We start from the raw sequence: 18,571 nt of genomic DNA, 5'->3' as shown, positions 1-18,571 counted from the left end.
AAAATATTATTCAGTTAGGGCTTAGCAGGCGCAAAAAATGTAAAAGTTTAAAGTAAAAGAAAGTGAAGACACAATAAAATAAATAGAGGATTGAGTTTACTAATGTAAAATAATTAAAATGTGGTTATGGATTAAATTTGTTGAAACGAATATTGAAAAAATATTATTAAACGAATATTGTAAAGGATCGAAAGTCGATGGGAATAGTATCAGATTTATTCGGATTGAATTGTTAGTCAACGCACGGATTAAGTAGGACTTAAAACTTGATTCAAATAATTTCGAACTGATTCAGATAGAATCAGATATATATGCCTGATACACCTGACTTCATGAGCTTTTTTCAAATAAAATGTAAAAAGTACCCTTTTTTATCAAAATATTTGTAGAGTCAGGCACCTCCTTTAGATCAATATTGCTAAACAATGTATTAACATAATCAGGAGGAAATATTGGTAGAGAGAATTGTATTATGATCTGTGAGATATTTCTGCTATTTGAAATGAAAATTTTCCTTTTACTTCAAGCTTGAAGAGAGCAGTCACCGATGCACGGGGTTTAAATTTCACGCCTGGCAAAGGCAGCAGTCGGCACTCGACATCATTTATTAATTAACGTTTTTTAAAGACTTTTTATGTCGACTTCTTGACTGCCATATTCCTTATAGAATTGGGGAGGGTCGATACGAACTTTAATGGACCAGTGGAAAAAGTCAGAGACCCTCAAGAGCAGATCTCTGGAGGGGGTACATATAATGTCTGTGACTTATCGATTGCACTTTCATTCAATTTCAATTCCTTCCCGGTCGTAAATTTCTATCCAATACGACTCGATTTCCACGTTTCAGGACATTTCCGATCGTTCTCATATTTTACTATTAATTTATTATTTAGATTGTGTTTCATAATTACAATTTATATAATCCAACATATATTTTTGAGCGCCATAGAATTCTTGGAACTAGGGTGTGCCCAATTTTTAAAATCTAGAACTCGATGGGTCGGGTAGAGACTGGTTTCGGGTTTGCAACCTCGAGCGAAAACTCAATCAAATCGAAAGCTTGATACAAATTTCAAGTAGGTTTTGGGAACTTACTATAGTCAGGGGGTTGGCTCGATATACAAATGCGCTGAGTCAGTTTTGTGCAGGACGGCAAAAAATGAAACACTGGCACCACTAGCGCGACGCCCTACATTTGAATTAAGGCTGATATGAATCATGGGTGATTTAGTAGTTTGCGCAGTTTTTGTGATATTTTCGACTTGTGGATGATTTAAAAACTTTAAGCTTGAAACAAGCAAAGATGGAGATTGAAATTAAATATGGAGTAAATACATCGATTTATAACTCCAAATTGTCGATTAGGATGCGATTAAACCCCCTTACATGGAGTAAAAAAAGTGGTTTTTTTCCATTTCAAAAAATAAGGTTGACCATTGGCAAGAAGCAATTAAGCGTAATTAAAAGGATCTTGTTGTTAAACCTGGACAGGTAGTGTGTGAAGATCACTTTTTAAAGGATCAGGTAATTTGTATAAAAGACGTTTTAGCTCCTGATGAAACGGTTATGGTGGTAAGTCTTACGGTTTGCTGTCACCGATGTACTTGTATCTGAAATAATCGAATGGTTCTGACGGTTTCATGACTACATTGATTTTTAAATTTTTGATATATTCTTCTTGTTTCCGAATTTTTAGATTATTGTGATAGTGTGTAAAATTATAGATTTGATGGTTTTTGAAATTTAATGATATTTCAAGATACTTCTATCTGTAGAAAAATGCAAAAGTAACAATAATGACAGTTTTGAGTTATCGCTGAGTTTCGAAATTTCTTTACACTTGCATTAATCTATTGTTAAATTCAAGTATTAAAGTAAATTGGAAATGTAAAATAACGATTTTCTTGCAGTCAGAATGGTACAAGAAACCTAATTTAAGATCAGAAGTTTTGCCATCTTAATTTCCAAACTGCCCTGAGCATTGTTCAAAGGCTAATTTTTTTATCCGAAATTTCAGAATTCTTTGTCAAAAATCGCGCTTTATTAGAAGAAGAGGTTTTTTAGCAGCCTTCGAGCAAATGATCAAGGCAGTTTGGGAATTGAGATGGCAAACCCTCTGGTTTTAATGTAGGTTCAATGTACCATTCTGATTACAAGCAAATCATTATATTATAATTATAATTTACTTTAATACTTGAATTTAATAATAAATTAATGTAACTATAAATAAATGTCAAAAATTGACGATAATTCAAAAGTGTCATTAATGTTACTTTTACATATTCCCTAAAGATATTAAGGATCTTGAAATATTTTTTAAATTTCAAAAACCACTAAAACTACAATTTTACAAATTATCAAAATAATATAAAGCTTCGGGAACAAGAAGAATATATCAAAAATTAAAAAATCAATGCAGTCATGAAACCGCCAGAGCCATTCGATTATTTTAGGTTAAAGCATCGGTGTCAACAAACCGTAATACTTGCCACCATAACCGTTCCATTAGGAGCTAAAACTTCCTTTTTCCAAATTATCTGTTCCTTTAAAAAGAGATCTTCAAACACTACCTATCCAGATTTGCCAATGAAATCCTATTAATCACGTTTAATTACTTTCTGCCAATCTTCAACTTCATTTTTTGGAACGGAGAAAAACGCTTTTTTTCCTTCGTTTAAGCGGGTTCAGCCGTACCCGGTAGACAGTTCTGAGCCATAACATCGATGCGCCCCCATTTTTATGACACATTTATCCGCAATATAATATAATTCGGCAAATAGACGATAAAGTTATGACATGTCACGAGTTCTTATATGCTAAACAAAAACAGGCAGACCGAGCGTCGCAGGGGTGTCGCCAATGTTTCACGACTCGCCGCTCTTCACAAAACTGACTCGCGCCTCTAATGCAAAAGCGAAAATCGTATCACCCCCTGCTATAATTTATCGGGAATTTTTTGTAATTTTGAAGACGAACTCCCGTACAGTGCGGTAAAGAGTTTTTCTGGACAAATTAGCCTAGAGTAAAATTTTTATCCGAATAAAGGATTTTTAGTGCTAAGGAAAGTTATGAATTTAAAATTACATGGAAAATTTCTTTACTTGTGAAACTTTATCAAGCAACAATACCTGTTTGTTTTATAAAAAATGTATAATACAAATTTATAACTTGACTAGAAGCAAAAGCACTGCAACTAAAGCCACCATAGAGAGTAAAATTTACACTGCTTTAAGAAATGGTTAATCACTCTTCAAGAGTGAGAAAATTGCGGATTATTTAGATTTCTGGATTTAGATTTTTTACAGTTTTAGAAAATATACAAAAATCTGTATTGCTTATAAAATTCATTTAACTAAATAACAAATAGATTATGATGAGGGACGGCGTTTCAAAAGTCACGCAGAGTTAATTTCGTTTATAAACAGGATTTCCAGTGAATTTTAGGAACGAAATTTAAAGTTTTTTCCAGCTTGTGCAGTTCAAAAAGTCAAGTTTTTCCACATTTATATCTTTGAAATATTTTGAAATCTTTGAAATTCTTGTATTCTTTGAAATATTTATCACATTTTCATGAAATCTTTGTGAAATTTTTCTTAAAACTTTGTTTTTGAAATCCTTTTTATTCGTTGAAATCATTAAATTGTTTTAAATCCCAGTAAAATATTTTCAAACCTTCTAAAACGTTTTGAAATTTCTTGAAATTGTTTCAAATCTTAAATATGTTTACATTTTTTTAATATTCTGTACTCTACCCTTTTTCAAATCTTCGAAATCTTTAAAATCTTTTGAAAGTTTCAAAAGCTTTGTAAAATTTTAAAAATCCTTTGTAATATTTCTAAATCTTTGAAATATTTCGAAAGTTTCAAAATCTTCAGTAATGTTTCATAACCTGATCTACACTCAAAAACCGGGCGATGAAAGTCTTGAAAAGTCTGTTATATGGCCATGGCTCATTTTAATTCTTAAGCTGTATTAAACTGAAAGACTTTTAAAAAATGCAATGAGACTTCTGGGTTTTCAAGGTTGTTGGACACCCTGAATAAAAAGAAATATGCTGTTTGAAAATATGTATTTGTTTATCAAATTTATTTAATTAAATAACAAAACATGTAACCCTACAAAGTCTTATAATAAAGAGCGTCCTTTTTAGTCATTAGCGGTAGATTTAAAAAAAACTACATTCTTTTGTTAGAAGCTAGTCAAGTTATGAATTTTTTCGAATAAAATTGTTCATAAAATAAATCATTACCATGTTTTAAAAAGTATCATAAGGGAAGGAGTTTAAAAAGTTACTTAGAGTTCATTTCGTTAATAAAATGAAATATGCTAATTAATGAAGGAATGAAATCTGTCTCACAAATGAAGAATTTAAAATTGTATACACTAGAAAAAAACACCGAAAAAGAAATTAAGTACAAGGAAAAATGTGTTCGCGGTATACGACAGGAATGGCCAGCGCTATCCAAATGTAATATATTACAAAAACTACGAAGAAAAAGAAAACACGTGAAATTATTAAACAAAAATTACAAGCCATATAGCTCGAGAGTAAATTTATATGTTCGAATCAAAATCAATCTAATATTTTTAAGCGGTCTTTATTTTAAGCTACTGATTTTACTCAACATAAAGATTTGCGGGGTTACTGATCTTCCCCGTAATGCAATCCAAAAACATGTTTTTCCCCATTTTCGAAAAATCCTAAATTAATCAAACAATTTTATTACGGTTCATTAGCAAGAAGTCTAAATACACTAAATATGCAATGTGTTTTGAAACAAAACGACAATTTTTGGAATTTTAAAATCCAAAAACCGAAGAGTAAATATGGTCAAATTTTTAAAATTATCTTCTTTTTTCGGATGTCAATGTACAATTGTTTTCCCTTCTGCTCAAGCAATTTAATCAATTTTAGAAATTTCACTCCGCCACTTTGCCCTACTTCACAGACAACAGCAGGATATTATCTACTGCATTACCCAGACCCGATCAATCTGGACAAAATTACGAATAAAGAGAAGCTGTTCTGGTACCAGGACCTTCACAACCAATAAGGTTATCAATTGCAGAGCCTGTAATCTCTCACTTTCGGAAAATTAGACCCTAATTTATTAAGAAATATTGTGCTGATTATATTATCATATTGGATCCCGACTTAAAATCATACTTAGAAATAATTTAAAAATGGCGCGGTTCATTAATTTTGTTTCAATTAACTGTGTTCAATATCTTGGTTTCTTAAAAATCCGAGCCTTGGTTAGTTTATTAATTTTATATTTTTATATCTTTTTAAAGAATTTTTTCCTGCGATGGATTGTATTGGACCTGAATTGGAACATTTTTTTCAAGATTTGAGTGGACACCCACATTTGTCGAGAGATATTGATTAAAACCGAGGAAAAGTTATGATTTATTATTGTATTGTTGTATTATTGCTTTGAGTCATAAAACTTTGTAATTTAAGTAAAATTGGAAATTGAATATTAAATAGTAACCATCATATATTTACAGCAATTTACACCATTTTTGCGGTACTCAATTGTATGAATGCCATTTTGGTTTTATGTCCTTTGACATTTATGATTATTTCAAAACCTGATAGGAGTGTCCTGAATTACAGTGCTACGATGATATTTTTCCTTGAGAAGATTGTCGATATTCAGAGTTTTTGAAATTATTGACAAATTTCATATATTTTTCTCGTAAAATAAAAAGTTTCCTTACAAAATACATTAAATTTTGAAAATGATATGCTGCTTATTCGTTCTTCAGAAATTACTTTAGAAACTAACTCAAATCAAAAGTTTTTATGTTAAGTATGTTCAAATTTCCTACATTCAATTAGGTTTCCCAATGATATTATTTATTAGAAGCCTTATAAGAAGAATATAAATTAATTCAAGAAGGAAAAAAATACTTTTGCTTTTGTGATTTACGTATTGTGGTTTATATCAAATGCATAGTGATAAATGGTTATTGGTTCTTTCTCTAAAGCTTTAAAATTTTTTAAAAAGATACACAGTCGAAAAGGAATGTTTCTTGTTATTTACTTCTGCGTACTGAATACTCCTTTTTTCTGTTATCTCAGAAATCACTAGGGCCTTTATTTGTAATGGGTTCTTCAGTTCTTTCGAAGTATCTTGCCCATATTAATATAACTTATTCTGACTTAGTGTTTGAGATTTATAATTAGGTGCCACTTTATACAGTCCATGACCTTTAGAAGATTAGAAAAAACTACACTGTGAGTTTCTAATTTGCGATTTTGATTTACAAGAAATAACTATTTCTACGCAATGTACATTTATATCAGTCGCACGATAATTCGTCATCCAAGAATCAGAGCAACAAAAAATATTTTAACTTTTGTACTAAAACCATTTACATATTAAAAATAAAAGAATATTTAAAAATTATTTTAAGATATTTTTTCTCATTAAAGAAATCAATGTTTTAATGTCTTGACAGCAAAAATGCTATTAATCTTTACGTATTTAAGGCCGAATCACGTGACTCTTGGGTTACGAAAGTACTTACATTTAATAAGGGCTTTTATTTCAAGGAGTCTAAAAACATTAATAATTATTATTTTTCTTCAAACTCCCTCACAAGGTGGGTACACAGATCCGAAGGGTGAAAGCTAAAAGTTCGTTGAAGAATTTTCCGAATGTACCAGCACCTCTTAACTCCGTGTAGCTCGGGGCTCTGTACGGATTTATAAAAGTTCGACGCAGATATAAACAAGGTATACGAGGGGGTATTGTTCCCGCCTATTGAGGGTGCCTGCACCAAAGAAAAAGACGATTTGATACAGTACCGAAAAGCAGTACGGCACTGAAAAGGCATCGGGGCCACGGAGGTGCTGATGTCCAAAATGTGACTGTATCTGTGTGCTCGCCGAGACCGTAGTAACGACGAACGGAGTTAAGAGGTTCTGGTGTATATAGTGGACTAAGAAGACAGAAAGTTACCCATGAGCAATACAAAATATTAAATTAAATACTTTAAAAAAGAAATATGAGAATAATATTTTTATTCGGAAACACCATGTTATGAGCTTATACACCCACCCAAGCACCCAACATGGTGTTTTCGCATATAATATCATAAATCACTCGTCGGGTTCCATACGTCTTCACGTGGAATTCAATATTCGCAGGCACGACAGAAAAACTCGTCCTGCGAATATTGTGCTCCCCGTGTGAATACGTACCTAACCCTACTTGTAATATAATATACTACTAAATATTTGATATATATTATATATAATGTCAATATGTCTTCTATGTCGCAAAAAAAGTTGAAATAAGTAAATTTTCGAGAATTCGTTTAGCGAAAAAGTTCTACCGAGCGAAATTCGATTACGTGATGAATTTTCTTCTGGACACATGGTGCCGATGAAGAGGACTATTTTCTTGAACTTGGAGACAAGGTGGAATATTTTTTGTCAAGAATATGATTCATTCGAACAAGAAAAGTAGTTTGTGCCAGAAATAGAGGAACGTAAAAGGAAGTGAATGGACATTCGAAGAAACTTCCAGGAAAAATAATCTTGAAGTTAATGGAGAGCTTGATCCTCATCAGTAAAATCTAATTTATCACAATTGCAATCATAATTTTAAAGGCTAAGAACTTAGATCGTCTGCTTTTTACGAATTATACACAAAATGATTTTTGCATTAACAGAAAGTACTTGTGGTATTTAGATTCTTTGACTGAAAAGAAGTAATTATTTCTTTAAAGCCATGTTATTAGAAAGCCGCATGTTAAATTTAACTGTAAAGCTGAATCAAGAGGATCCTAATAAGAGCCACAGATGTTCTTTTGAACAAGTTCTGCAATTTTTCAAATATGATTTAAAAGTACCCGAGGCAAAATCCTAATACTTGGCAAGTCCTCCCTGCATGCTCTGTCACGAAAAATAGAGTCCTGCGCGAGGTTGGAGAGAGCTTTTCATTTCTCGTTTTCCCTCGAAAACGCTCGAAAATTGCGAACTCGGTATATCGCGAAAGCCTCTTTAATACTCACAGCAGCCTACTTATTTCCGAATTCGCAATTTTCGAGCGTTTTCGAGGAAAAACGAGGACTGAAAAGCTTTCTCCAATCTCGCGCAGAACTCTATTTTTCGTAACAGAGCATGCAGGGAGGACTTGCCGAGTATCAGGATTTTGCCTCAGGTGGGTTCTTAAAGGAACGGTTTGAAATAATTCACAGTTTTTAAATATTATTTCATAAAAAGAAGTAAACTTTAAACATTAAACATAATTTAAAAAAATAATATATTATTTACTAAGATATAATCAATTATGTGAAAATTATTGATGCATAACTGTGATATATTAGGAAATGCATATTATATTAGTTATTTTTATTTTCGTTCTGAGATTAATGGTTTCTAATTTACTAAAGAGCAGACGATCTTATTAGCGATAAAAGTACGTTTACGCTTAAAAAAATAACACAGGGCATATAAATTAAGTAGCCTCCACCCTAAACCCATTCCTACATGTGACGCCGACCGCCCATTCTTCGGCCGATGTTGCTTCTTTTGTGTCTGCACAGTAGTCGCTTGAAAGCGCTCCTGAATTCCGGTGAGAATACAGTGTAGATCGCTGGATTCAGGGTGGAATTTAAATATCTGCAACAGCAGCAAAAATACTTGTATTAAAAATAGAAAAATAGTTTTAGACCATATTATGTTTTGTTATTGTAACGTATTTATTGACATACGGTAGACCTATAAAATAAATTAAAATAATAAACTCGTTTGAGTATTTTATGATTAAAATAATTAATTTCTTTTCGTATTTATTCAAATATAAAAATCCATGAAATAATTTCTAAATGGTTCAAGCAGAATACAATTGTTTGAGCCTTTAGATTGAAAATATGTATTCCGCGTTATAAACAAAATATGTTGTAAAGTCTACAATTTAATGCAAATGAAGCAATCTTAGAAACTATGTAATACTAGGTATACAAAGTGGATAGTAATTTTTCATTGCTAAGTTTATTTTGCAATCTATAGTTTGTGTTTTATGACTTTCTTCTTTTTCATATCTCATAGCATCATATTAACATATTTCTACTTTAAGTTTACGATAATCGTAGAGGTAAAAAATTAGCAACATACTTCTTTACTACTTTTTCATTAAGACATCCCATGAAAACTTGATTTCTAGATATTAAAAATAAGGGGATATCTATTCTGACACACAAGTTTTGTTTGGATTTTTATATAATACTGAGTAAAGATTTTATTCTTATTTTTCTATAGTTAATATGTACAGTATCAAAAATCTCTTTAGCGATTTTACTATAAATGTAATAGAAGTAACATGCATATACTCGTACATATCACATTAAAATAGAACGAAAAGTTGAAATTTTGTATATCTTTCATGTATTTCATTAGTCCCGTGTGGAATAATGTCCGGGCAGTCTGGTCACAGGTCTGGCCCAGGTCTGGATTTATCTAGACTGTCTAGTCTGGAAGAACTAATCTGGCTCAGGTCTGACGACAGTCCGGCTCAGGTTTGACTTTATCTAGACTGTCTAGTCTGGAAAGTCTGTTCTGGCCCAGGTTTGGCACTGGTCAGCTAGCCAAGAATGAAAAAATGATAAGTTCCGTCAGCAAATTTTTTAACATACTCCACAAATATTACATGATATCTAAAATTATGGAAAGTTAGATATTCAAAGCATAAAAAAAGCCTTTATTTTTATCACCTTGACAGTCTGGCCTGGTCCAGGTCTGGCGCTGATCAGCGAGCCAATAGAAAAAAAATCTTAAGTTCCATCATCAAATTTTTTTTGACGTAATTTGAAAACGTTACAGGGTGTCTAAAATGATGGAAAATAAGAAATCTCTATGAAAACACGACTGCCTTTCTTATCATCTTGAGAGTCTGACCTGGTCCAGGCCTGGGGCTGATCAGCGAGCCAAGAAAAAAAAATCTTGTGTTTCGTCACTAAATTTTTTTTGGGTGTATTTTTAAAAAGTTACAGGATGTCTAAAATAATGGAAAATAAGAAACTCAAACTATGAAAACACGACTCTCTTTCTTATCATCTTGATAGTCTGTTCTGGTCTAGGCCTGGCGCTGATCAGCGAGCCAAGAAAAAAATTTAAGTTGATACAGTAAATTTTTTCTTACATTTCAAAAAGTTGCAGAGCCCATAATGAAATTTTTTGAACTAAAAAAGTTTATAGTGAAATTTTTGTATCCAAGTCATTAAAACAATCAAGTTTTCACAAATCATTGTAATTCATTGCTTGGCCACCGGTGTGCAGACATCTTGCCAGTTGACATCACAACTTGAAGTATTCTGACAGTGCTTGGCTCCAGCTAAAAGTTAGTTGTAAAAGCGGAGGCATAAAATGTACTAAATCTGTATTAAGCTATTAAATAAATAGTAAGTACAAACCTACTTTTTATCTATTATGAAAGAAAAAGTATTAGAAAATATAATTGAATTTATTGATTTTATTGATGGTAGTATATTTTCGACTTAAAATTTGAATTTTTACCGATTATATCAAATATATATATTATATATTCTTCCAGAAAATCATGTTTTGCTGTTTGAGCGTATCCTTAAAGCGTATCCTTTAAACATGGACGATATAATTCTCAACGATAAAACCTTAATAGATCAGCCATTAACTAGTGGTCGACGAGCCAATAATTCGCAGCTGACCAGCCTATAACTAGCGACTGACCAGATTATAACTAGCGGCTGACCAGCTCCTGTCTAGCGGCTGACCAGACGGTCTGGCCTGGGGCTAGGCAGAAAAAACTTTATACTTTTGGCCATGCCCAGGCTAGACCATCTGGTCAGTACCAGGGCTGGAAAGCTGGCGGTCTGGGCTAGGCCAGCGCCGGAACATTTTTCCACACGGGGTGAGGTACATGCATTGTAACTTAAGATCACTATCCGGAAATGTCTATTTAATATACAAATACAAAAGTATAGTAAAAGTGTAGTACAATTAAAAAAATTTTATTAATGGAAAAAATAATTATAGGAATAACAGAACAAAAAATTATTTTATAAAATTGAAAGCTTTAAGCCATTTATAGTTTTTACAGTAAGCACGACATTATATGCATGTTTCAATGTTTATTGTTCATGATTTTATGTCATTCATGTTTTAAGTTTTGAAAGCATTTTTGCTTTGAAACAGAAAGATTCACTAGTAAAAATTACAAAAATTGATATTTCTCGTTTGGTTCTTAAATATTAAAACACGCGATCTGTAGCAATTTTAGTTTGCAAAAATTAAAAATGGCATGAATACAAGTTGGAATATAGTTTGAAAGCAATTTCAATCTATTTAATGCAGTCAATTTTAAGATAATCCCAATTAGAATGCATTGTAGCAAAACTGTATGTATTTATAACAAAAACATAAAAAGTGTATAGTCGGGTAATCATGCAAAAAATGTCCCCAAAGGTAATCAAATGTTGAGTAAGTCATTTGAATGCGCATGATTTTTTTGAAAATTTTTGTGTTCGAAATTAAAACTCGAACAAATTTTCACATTTTTTTTGTTTGAGTTTTTTTGTGTGATAAAATTCAAGTACACTGCAGTCCCGCTATATAAGCCGTTTCGGGGGTACCCTTTATCTCCTTCGTTCAATCTCGGGATCGCCAAACGCCAAATTTTAAGCTGGAAGCACCGTAAATTAAAAAATTAATATTTTGTTTTTTCAACTGAACACTTCGTAAATTAGAAGTTAAATTATTTTCATTTCAAATAGTTAAAGTATCCTTGAAAAGCTTTGAAATTTTATTTCCGCATCTTGAGAAATCTATAAATTGTTTTAAATTTTGTCTACTCAAAATTATTTTTGAAGTTTTTTTGAAAACTTCTAAATATTTCAATAAGTAATAAATGATAAAAGATAGATGCTTTTGAATTTAAAAAAAACCACTTTATATGCCCTTAGTTTTTAATTGTTCAAGCCTTCCTGTCTGAATTATGAAATTCTTTTAATTATAAATGTAAGCTTAAAAATAAAAATATAAAGTGGAAAATTTTGAAATTAAAAGATCTTTGAAATGCGTAATGTAAAATTAATGTTATCATAATTAAAAAAGATAACAATTTAATTAGTTGTTTTAAAAGATATTACAACGGAACTAGGACAGATTTTTCTTCTAAAGATTTGTAAATTTCGCGGTAAAAAAATAAATTCTGCCAAATAGACTGTTTTGAGGCACCTGATTTCACTTTGTCTGAAAGCTTTTAATGTCTCTTCGAAATATAAACCCTTCCTCTCGTTTTCCTTCGACATTTTCGGAATGTCTGGTTACACTTGGTTACGCAATGCACAACCTAAACACTGAGTGATTAAAAGCAAACTGAAACGAACGTCCAGCGACATTTTTGCTAATGACGGAAAATGACTTAAGTAGACGACACGATTAACCGCCGAGGATGCTGTCCGTTTTTTTCATACACTCCTGCGTTTTGTTCAGTTGCTCCGCCGACCTAAAGCAGCGTCACTCTCTCGCCCCCTTGGACCAGCTTGTCCTCTATAACGGGAATTTTTCTTGCAGGACTGCAGTGTACTGTCTCACCTTTTTTACCATAGAATCGTCACCTAAAGAGCTATTATTGTTAATTTTTTTCAGGTTTTTAAATTTGGCGGATCTTTGTGTAAAAAATAAAAAACAGTTATTTTCACATATTTTAACTCCTGAGGCTTACTGATACCTGGATATATTCATATAATACAATTATATAATTGTATTTATATATAATCAGAAACATTATATATACATTGTTCCAGAAAATATACAATGATTTTGTGTGGTACTGTAATAATTTTTTGGATAAATTTTTCGAATAGCTGAATTCTCTGATTTTCTTTAAACTTCGTATACTTATGTGTTTTGACGCGCTAATTACGAATATGATAGTTAAAATTGGCAACAAGGCGATTTTCATGGTAAAGCATGAGAAACCATAAAAATAATGTTTTTTTGCGATTATCTAAGCCAATATGCAAAATATTTTAAACAATAATTATAGATCTCATCAAAATACATATTTTTTATGACATACATTTTTTTGTAATAGTGATAATATTCGCGAAAATTAGTGATAACCGATTTTCATTAAAAAATCGATGAAAATCATCGCTTTTTGCGTTCATCTAAGCCCATACACACATTATCGCTAAATATTTTGAAAAAAGTTGTATAGCTCATCAACTCACACATTTTTTGTTTTAAATTTTTATCTGCGAGTGATAGTTTTCGCGAAAATTAGTGATACATAAATTTTTATGAAAAAAACCTTAAGGGTGGAGGTTTGACCAACATTATTTCTGTGACCAGTCACAGGGGTGCCTCCCAGGCCTTGACGGGAGTTGGGAAAGGGGTAGGGGGTTTGACAAACATCATTTTTGTAGCCAGTCACAGGGGTGCCTTCTCGCTCCACTACGGGACCTAGGAAAGGCGTAGGGGTTTGACCAACATTATTTTAGTGACCAGTCACAGGGGCCCATTGCCGCCTTCCCACGGGACCTTGAAAAGGGGTTTGACCAACATTATTTCTGTGACCTGTCACAGAGGTATGACTAATTTCTTCGGAAACTATCACTCGTGGAAAGAAATGCCTTATAAAGAAAATTTGTAACTCAATGAGATCTACAACTTTTGTCTGAAAAAATATGCAGAATTTTGCGTATTGGCTGAGATAAACTTAAAAACCCATGACGTTTATGGGTTTTTTCACATGAAAATCGATTTATCATTCATTTTCTCGGAAACTATTATGGTTTTTTCATGGTTTCACCATGAACTTGGCCTAGTCGCCAATTTTCACTATCAAATTCGTAATCAGCGCATTAAAGTATATAAGTATGCCGAATTTAAATAAAATCGGAGAATGCAGTTATTCAGAACTGCACCCAAATGTATTAAATTACGCATTGAATGAGAAGTAATAGATATTTTAGATATTTTGAAGAGAATATACACTGTGTGAAGTGTAGAAGAAAGTGCAGTAATTTCTTGAACTTTGTACCTCGAGTTTAACTTGTGATATGACTTAGAAATGTTGTAGTAAAAATTTCAAATTCATACCAGATTTATCAGATTTTGTTTCTTCACTTCAACTTTTCCTGCGATTTAGTATATTTATTAAACAAAACTAAAATCGACAAGGCGTAATCTGTGAAATCTCTCCTTCAATTTAAGTCAATATTATTTAAAAGACATTCATGGGTATCCAAGATATTAAATAAAGGTCCAAGCGCGTCTGCGTTGCGCCCCAGTCGCCGATCACCTGCAGATGGTCAGACTTGCTGCTAAAGCAATTGAAATTCGGCGCAGACACGCTTGGACATTTTTAGTCATATCTCGAGAACCCGTGAAATTTTTCAAGTTTTCAGGGGCTTAAATTGAAAATAAGACCTTAAAGAATGTACAGTATGCATTTTAGATTTGTGATACAACTTACCTAAGCCATGCCACAAGTTGAAGTAGAGTTAAAAAATTCGAGAAATTCTTGCATTTTTTTAAACTTCTTACGTAGTATATTATCTTCAAAAGATCAAAAATATCTCTATTAGTGCTCATTTGACGCGTTATTTAATGAACTTTTTAACAGTTTTTTAAAAAGTGTCTCGCTCATTTTGGGAACCAGTAATCATTTTTCAAACTCAGCAGTGATTCTTAATAGTACTTTCGCTGATCGTACCGGCAATTTCCGACGGTGGTTGACTACTTAGCTTATGTTCGACATTTGTCAAGAATCGTCAGACCGACAGAATTTTCAAGCAGTTTATTCACAAAAACAAAATGTGTCACTGTAATAAATGACGAAAGCGACAAAGATTAAATTCTAAATAAATATGAAACTAAGTTAGATAAATGCTTCTGATCTGAATATTTCATTTTTAACTTGAAGGTTTTGATGATAAAAAAGTTCAAGTTTTTTAAGCGATAAATTGTTATAAATTAACAATAAATTATCATGAATTACCACAAATCAACAGAAAATTTAAGACATTTCTCTAATTTCGGCTCTTTAGCTCTTTTCTAACTCGACTTCAACTCATTTCCGACCTGAATACATACCCTAGCCATTGAAAGAAGGCCATAAGTTTGTCACTAATGTTGCAGGCCTCGCAAACCGGATGTAATATGGCAATGACAAAGAAGGGAAGCCAGCAGAAGACGAACGCTCCGGTGATGATTGCCAGTGTTTTCGCCGCCTTCCTCTCGCGTTTCGAATCGGCTGCTATCTTTTTCCTACGATGTACTACAGGTCGAGGAGACGCATCCATCGTCGAGGGATCCGGATCCAAGCCATTGTGGTATGATGTTTTCTCCGGCGACGTGTTCGGCGAACTAGCGTTCGTCAATGCCGTGGTATTCGTCGTAGTGGTCGTCTCTATGAAAAACAAAAATCGTCCCACTGAACTTAGTATAGTTTTCGGCTGGAAGCTCTAAGCACCATAAAATATTGGAAAGAAAAAAAACAAATGGACACGTAAGAAATAGGTGCAAGAATATTCATGAAATAATTGCAATATAAGGTTTCGTATTGTACAATGTGAAATATTTTTATAAAACAGGCTTCTTTTGCTTTAAAAAAATCTTATTCTCGTTAGAGAGTGAAAAATTTAAAAAAATTTGAAACCAAATTTCGAAAAATTGCTTATTACCCTGTTGTCTTCAATTACATGTCTATCATTATTATGTATTTATTGTCTTTAGCATTATTATTTCCTCATTGCCCTTAATGTATTCAATTATATATCAATGTCTTCAATTAAATCTCAGTTTCCGACGATGTTTGATGTTTAAATTATTCAATGAAGATCAACTTTAAATTAAAAACTAAATTAGACGAAAGTGGGAGAATGCTTGCACGGAAAAAATAGCGGGTACACTAAAGTTGCAGCTCAAATAAAAGTTGGTATCGTTTAGAACTTAAGCTCCGATAGATACCTGTATAGAGCCAAAAGGGTTCCTTTAGAGCGCACTAGAAAAGAACATGTAGGAGCATTCACAAACCAACCGCTTGAAAAGTACGCCTGGTAATTTTGGGATCGATTAAAAGTTATCGACCGTTGACTTGAGATGATAAGTTTCTTGCAAATGAATATGCCTTTATGTTGACAATATTGCTACATAACCTGCAAATTATATTTATTACATCATTATATCTATTTTAATTGCGGTGATATTGTGTACTTTAATTATATTCTTAAAGCTATTTCAATCCAAGTTTTATTAAATATGTATTTTAAGGTAAAAAGTCTGGTATTAATTAAACAAAATGTCGAAGTGTGCAAAGCGAAAAATAGGTACTTGACAAATAGGTTCAATTATAATTAGGATCCTTCAGAATACCAACTGAGGTATCATTGAGAGTTTACTTATCACTTTGGGTTCCTTTTCAGGAAGTGGGGCTCATTTTTATTGCAGCTCCTTTGGAACCAAAAATGGGTTCTAATTGAAATCCCAGTTTTTTCTGTGTGTTTTCAAGAAACGCGTGTCGAGCAATTTTTTACATTCTCATTAGAGGAGGTAAAATAGATTTGTGTAAAATTTGACCCCTTCTCATGTGTTTATCAACTTTCCACGTTTCTAGACCCTCTGAAACCATAAAGCAGGTTTTTTCGAATGTGTCTGGCTGTCTGTGTGTGTAGATTTTTAGTTTTTGTTAGCACGATAACCATCGAAAAAATTGGACTGTGGTATACTTTATTTTCCAACATCTGAATAATCAGTGCGCCAGACTGAGTTCGTATTAATAATACTTAGAGCCTGGCTGCAATAAGCCCTTTTGCTTGAAAGTAGGCAGGGCCCTGACCACTTGGATTTGACTTTGAGTGACGCGATGCGTTAAAAGACAGGTCTTCCTACAGTTAGGCGCTTATGTATTTTTGTAATTATATTATTATATTGCAGCTCGGTCCTCATTTATTGTCGTTAGAGTAAATATCCTTTTTGGAAAGATAATTTTCCAAATTTTACCACAAAAGTGAAAAATGAAAAGTGTCATACTTAACCAGCTGACGGACGACAACATGCATGTCCGTAAGACTACTGGTACTAAGTAACTAGTGAAATTCACTAATTAAATCAGCGATGATATTCTACTAAGTACACCAGTATAATCTCACTGATTGTTAGTGAAACACTTCTGGCTGTTTCAAAGAGTGAGATTTTACAAAAGTCAGTGAAATTTCAATGCAGTGATTCCGAATGAAGATAAAACTCATTTTGCCCTTAAATGTTATTCCTTAGAAAAAAAATCGAATTCTTCCCGGAAAGTCAAAAAAGTATGAAAAGTTGCTAAAAAGGTGATTCACACTAAGTCGTTCAGTGTTCGTATTGAAAAATTTAATTTCAAGGTTAGCCCACTTGTAGTGTAGAATTCAATTATTTCACGAAATTTAAACGACTGAATTCGCTGCTCCCAGGGTTAGGTGGGTTAGCCTGCTTATGTTTTGGTAGGGGTGATTCTTGGGCTTAGGTGAATTAGCAGGTAGGTGGGTTAACCCACTTGTGGCATGGAACTTCAATATTCCAAGAAAAATATGCGACTAAACTTATTATTACTAGAGTCAGGTGGGTTAGCATACTTGTGGCTTGTTAGGGGTGGTTTCTACCCCTAGGAAATGACTTCCGTAGAAATGAGAAGACACGGGTTCCATATTTTTTATTGTTTTATCAATGTGCAAAGTTTGGTTCCAAACGACTGTCCACTTTTTTGCTGGTATTTTGTGCGGGATCCTTTGTCCTTTTTTAAAGCCCTAAATTGTGGCCGCCATATTGGACAGAATATTCCGGGTACAATCATTGAACTCCCTTATAAGGTCTCGATACCTCTCTTTCTTTTCATTCTCCTTGGCTATGATGTTTTTGTCAGCTGGTGCCGAAAATTCGATAACGAACATGGTTCGCTTCTCGAAGTCAAGAAGAACCATGTCAGGCATCGAGTGAGTAACAGAAACAATTGTCGAGAATATAAAGTTCCAGTATATACGGTACATCCCATTCTCGACAATTTACTCAATTTCCCTAGGAGCATTTAGAGGAGCGATATTAAGGTGAATGCCGTAGGAGTGACAGAGAAGGTAATAAAGTACTCTTAGTGCCGCATTGTGCCTTTGAATGTAGGTCGTTCCCGCGTGTGTCGGAAAACTAGATAGTATGTGAGCTAAATGCTCGGGGTGTGCATGGCACGCCCTGCAACTCGAGACGGATTAGATTTGATGCATTTTGCTCACCCCTAATACTGAAGTCAAGTCCGAGTGTTTCAGCAGCCTCCTCCGCTGCTTTGTACAGAAATGCTCCTTTGCCTACTTCCTCGTGATTCCTGACCATTTTAAGAAGAGGGTCTCTTACATTTGCAACTCTATGTGCTGTACCCAGAATAATCCTGTTGTAAAGACATTCAAGACTCAATATTCCGCGACCCCCTTGACGGTGTGAGGTGTACAGTCGCGGAACGGAAGACTTAAGATGCATGCTTTTGTTCATGTGCATAACCTTTCTTGTTCCGATATCAAGAGATCTGAGCTCGTTCTTCGTCCA

At 33.2% G+C, this 18,571-nt stretch overlaps 1 protein-coding gene across 3 annotated transcripts in view; it reads right to left on the bottom strand.

Moving 5' to 3' along the window:
• Positions 1 to 8,182: 8,182 nt before the first annotated feature.
• The window catches only part of LOC117174442 (5-hydroxytryptamine receptor-like), a 554,399-nt gene continuing 544,010 nt past the window's right edge, over positions 8,183 to 18,571 (bottom strand). For all 3 annotated transcript variants that reach the window (XM_033363567.1, XM_033363568.1, XM_033363569.1), the window contains 2 exons: positions 15,098 to 15,413; positions 8,183 to 8,638 (listed from right to left, as the gene is read on the bottom strand). In XM_033363567.1, the coding sequence (XP_033219458.1) occupies positions 8,503 to 8,638; positions 15,098 to 15,413 (452 nt within the window). In that variant the 3' untranslated portion in view covers positions 8,183 to 8,502. The remainder of the gene's footprint in view (positions 8,639 to 15,097; positions 15,414 to 18,571) is intronic.

This window comes from Belonocnema kinseyi, chromosome 6 (assembly GCF_010883055.1).
Source record: "Belonocnema kinseyi isolate 2016_QV_RU_SX_M_011 chromosome 6, B_treatae_v1, whole genome shotgun sequence".
Taxonomy (NCBI): Eukaryota; Metazoa; Arthropoda; class Insecta; order Hymenoptera; family Cynipidae; genus Belonocnema; species Belonocnema kinseyi.
This window is presented reverse-complemented; position numbering and strand designations above follow the sequence as displayed.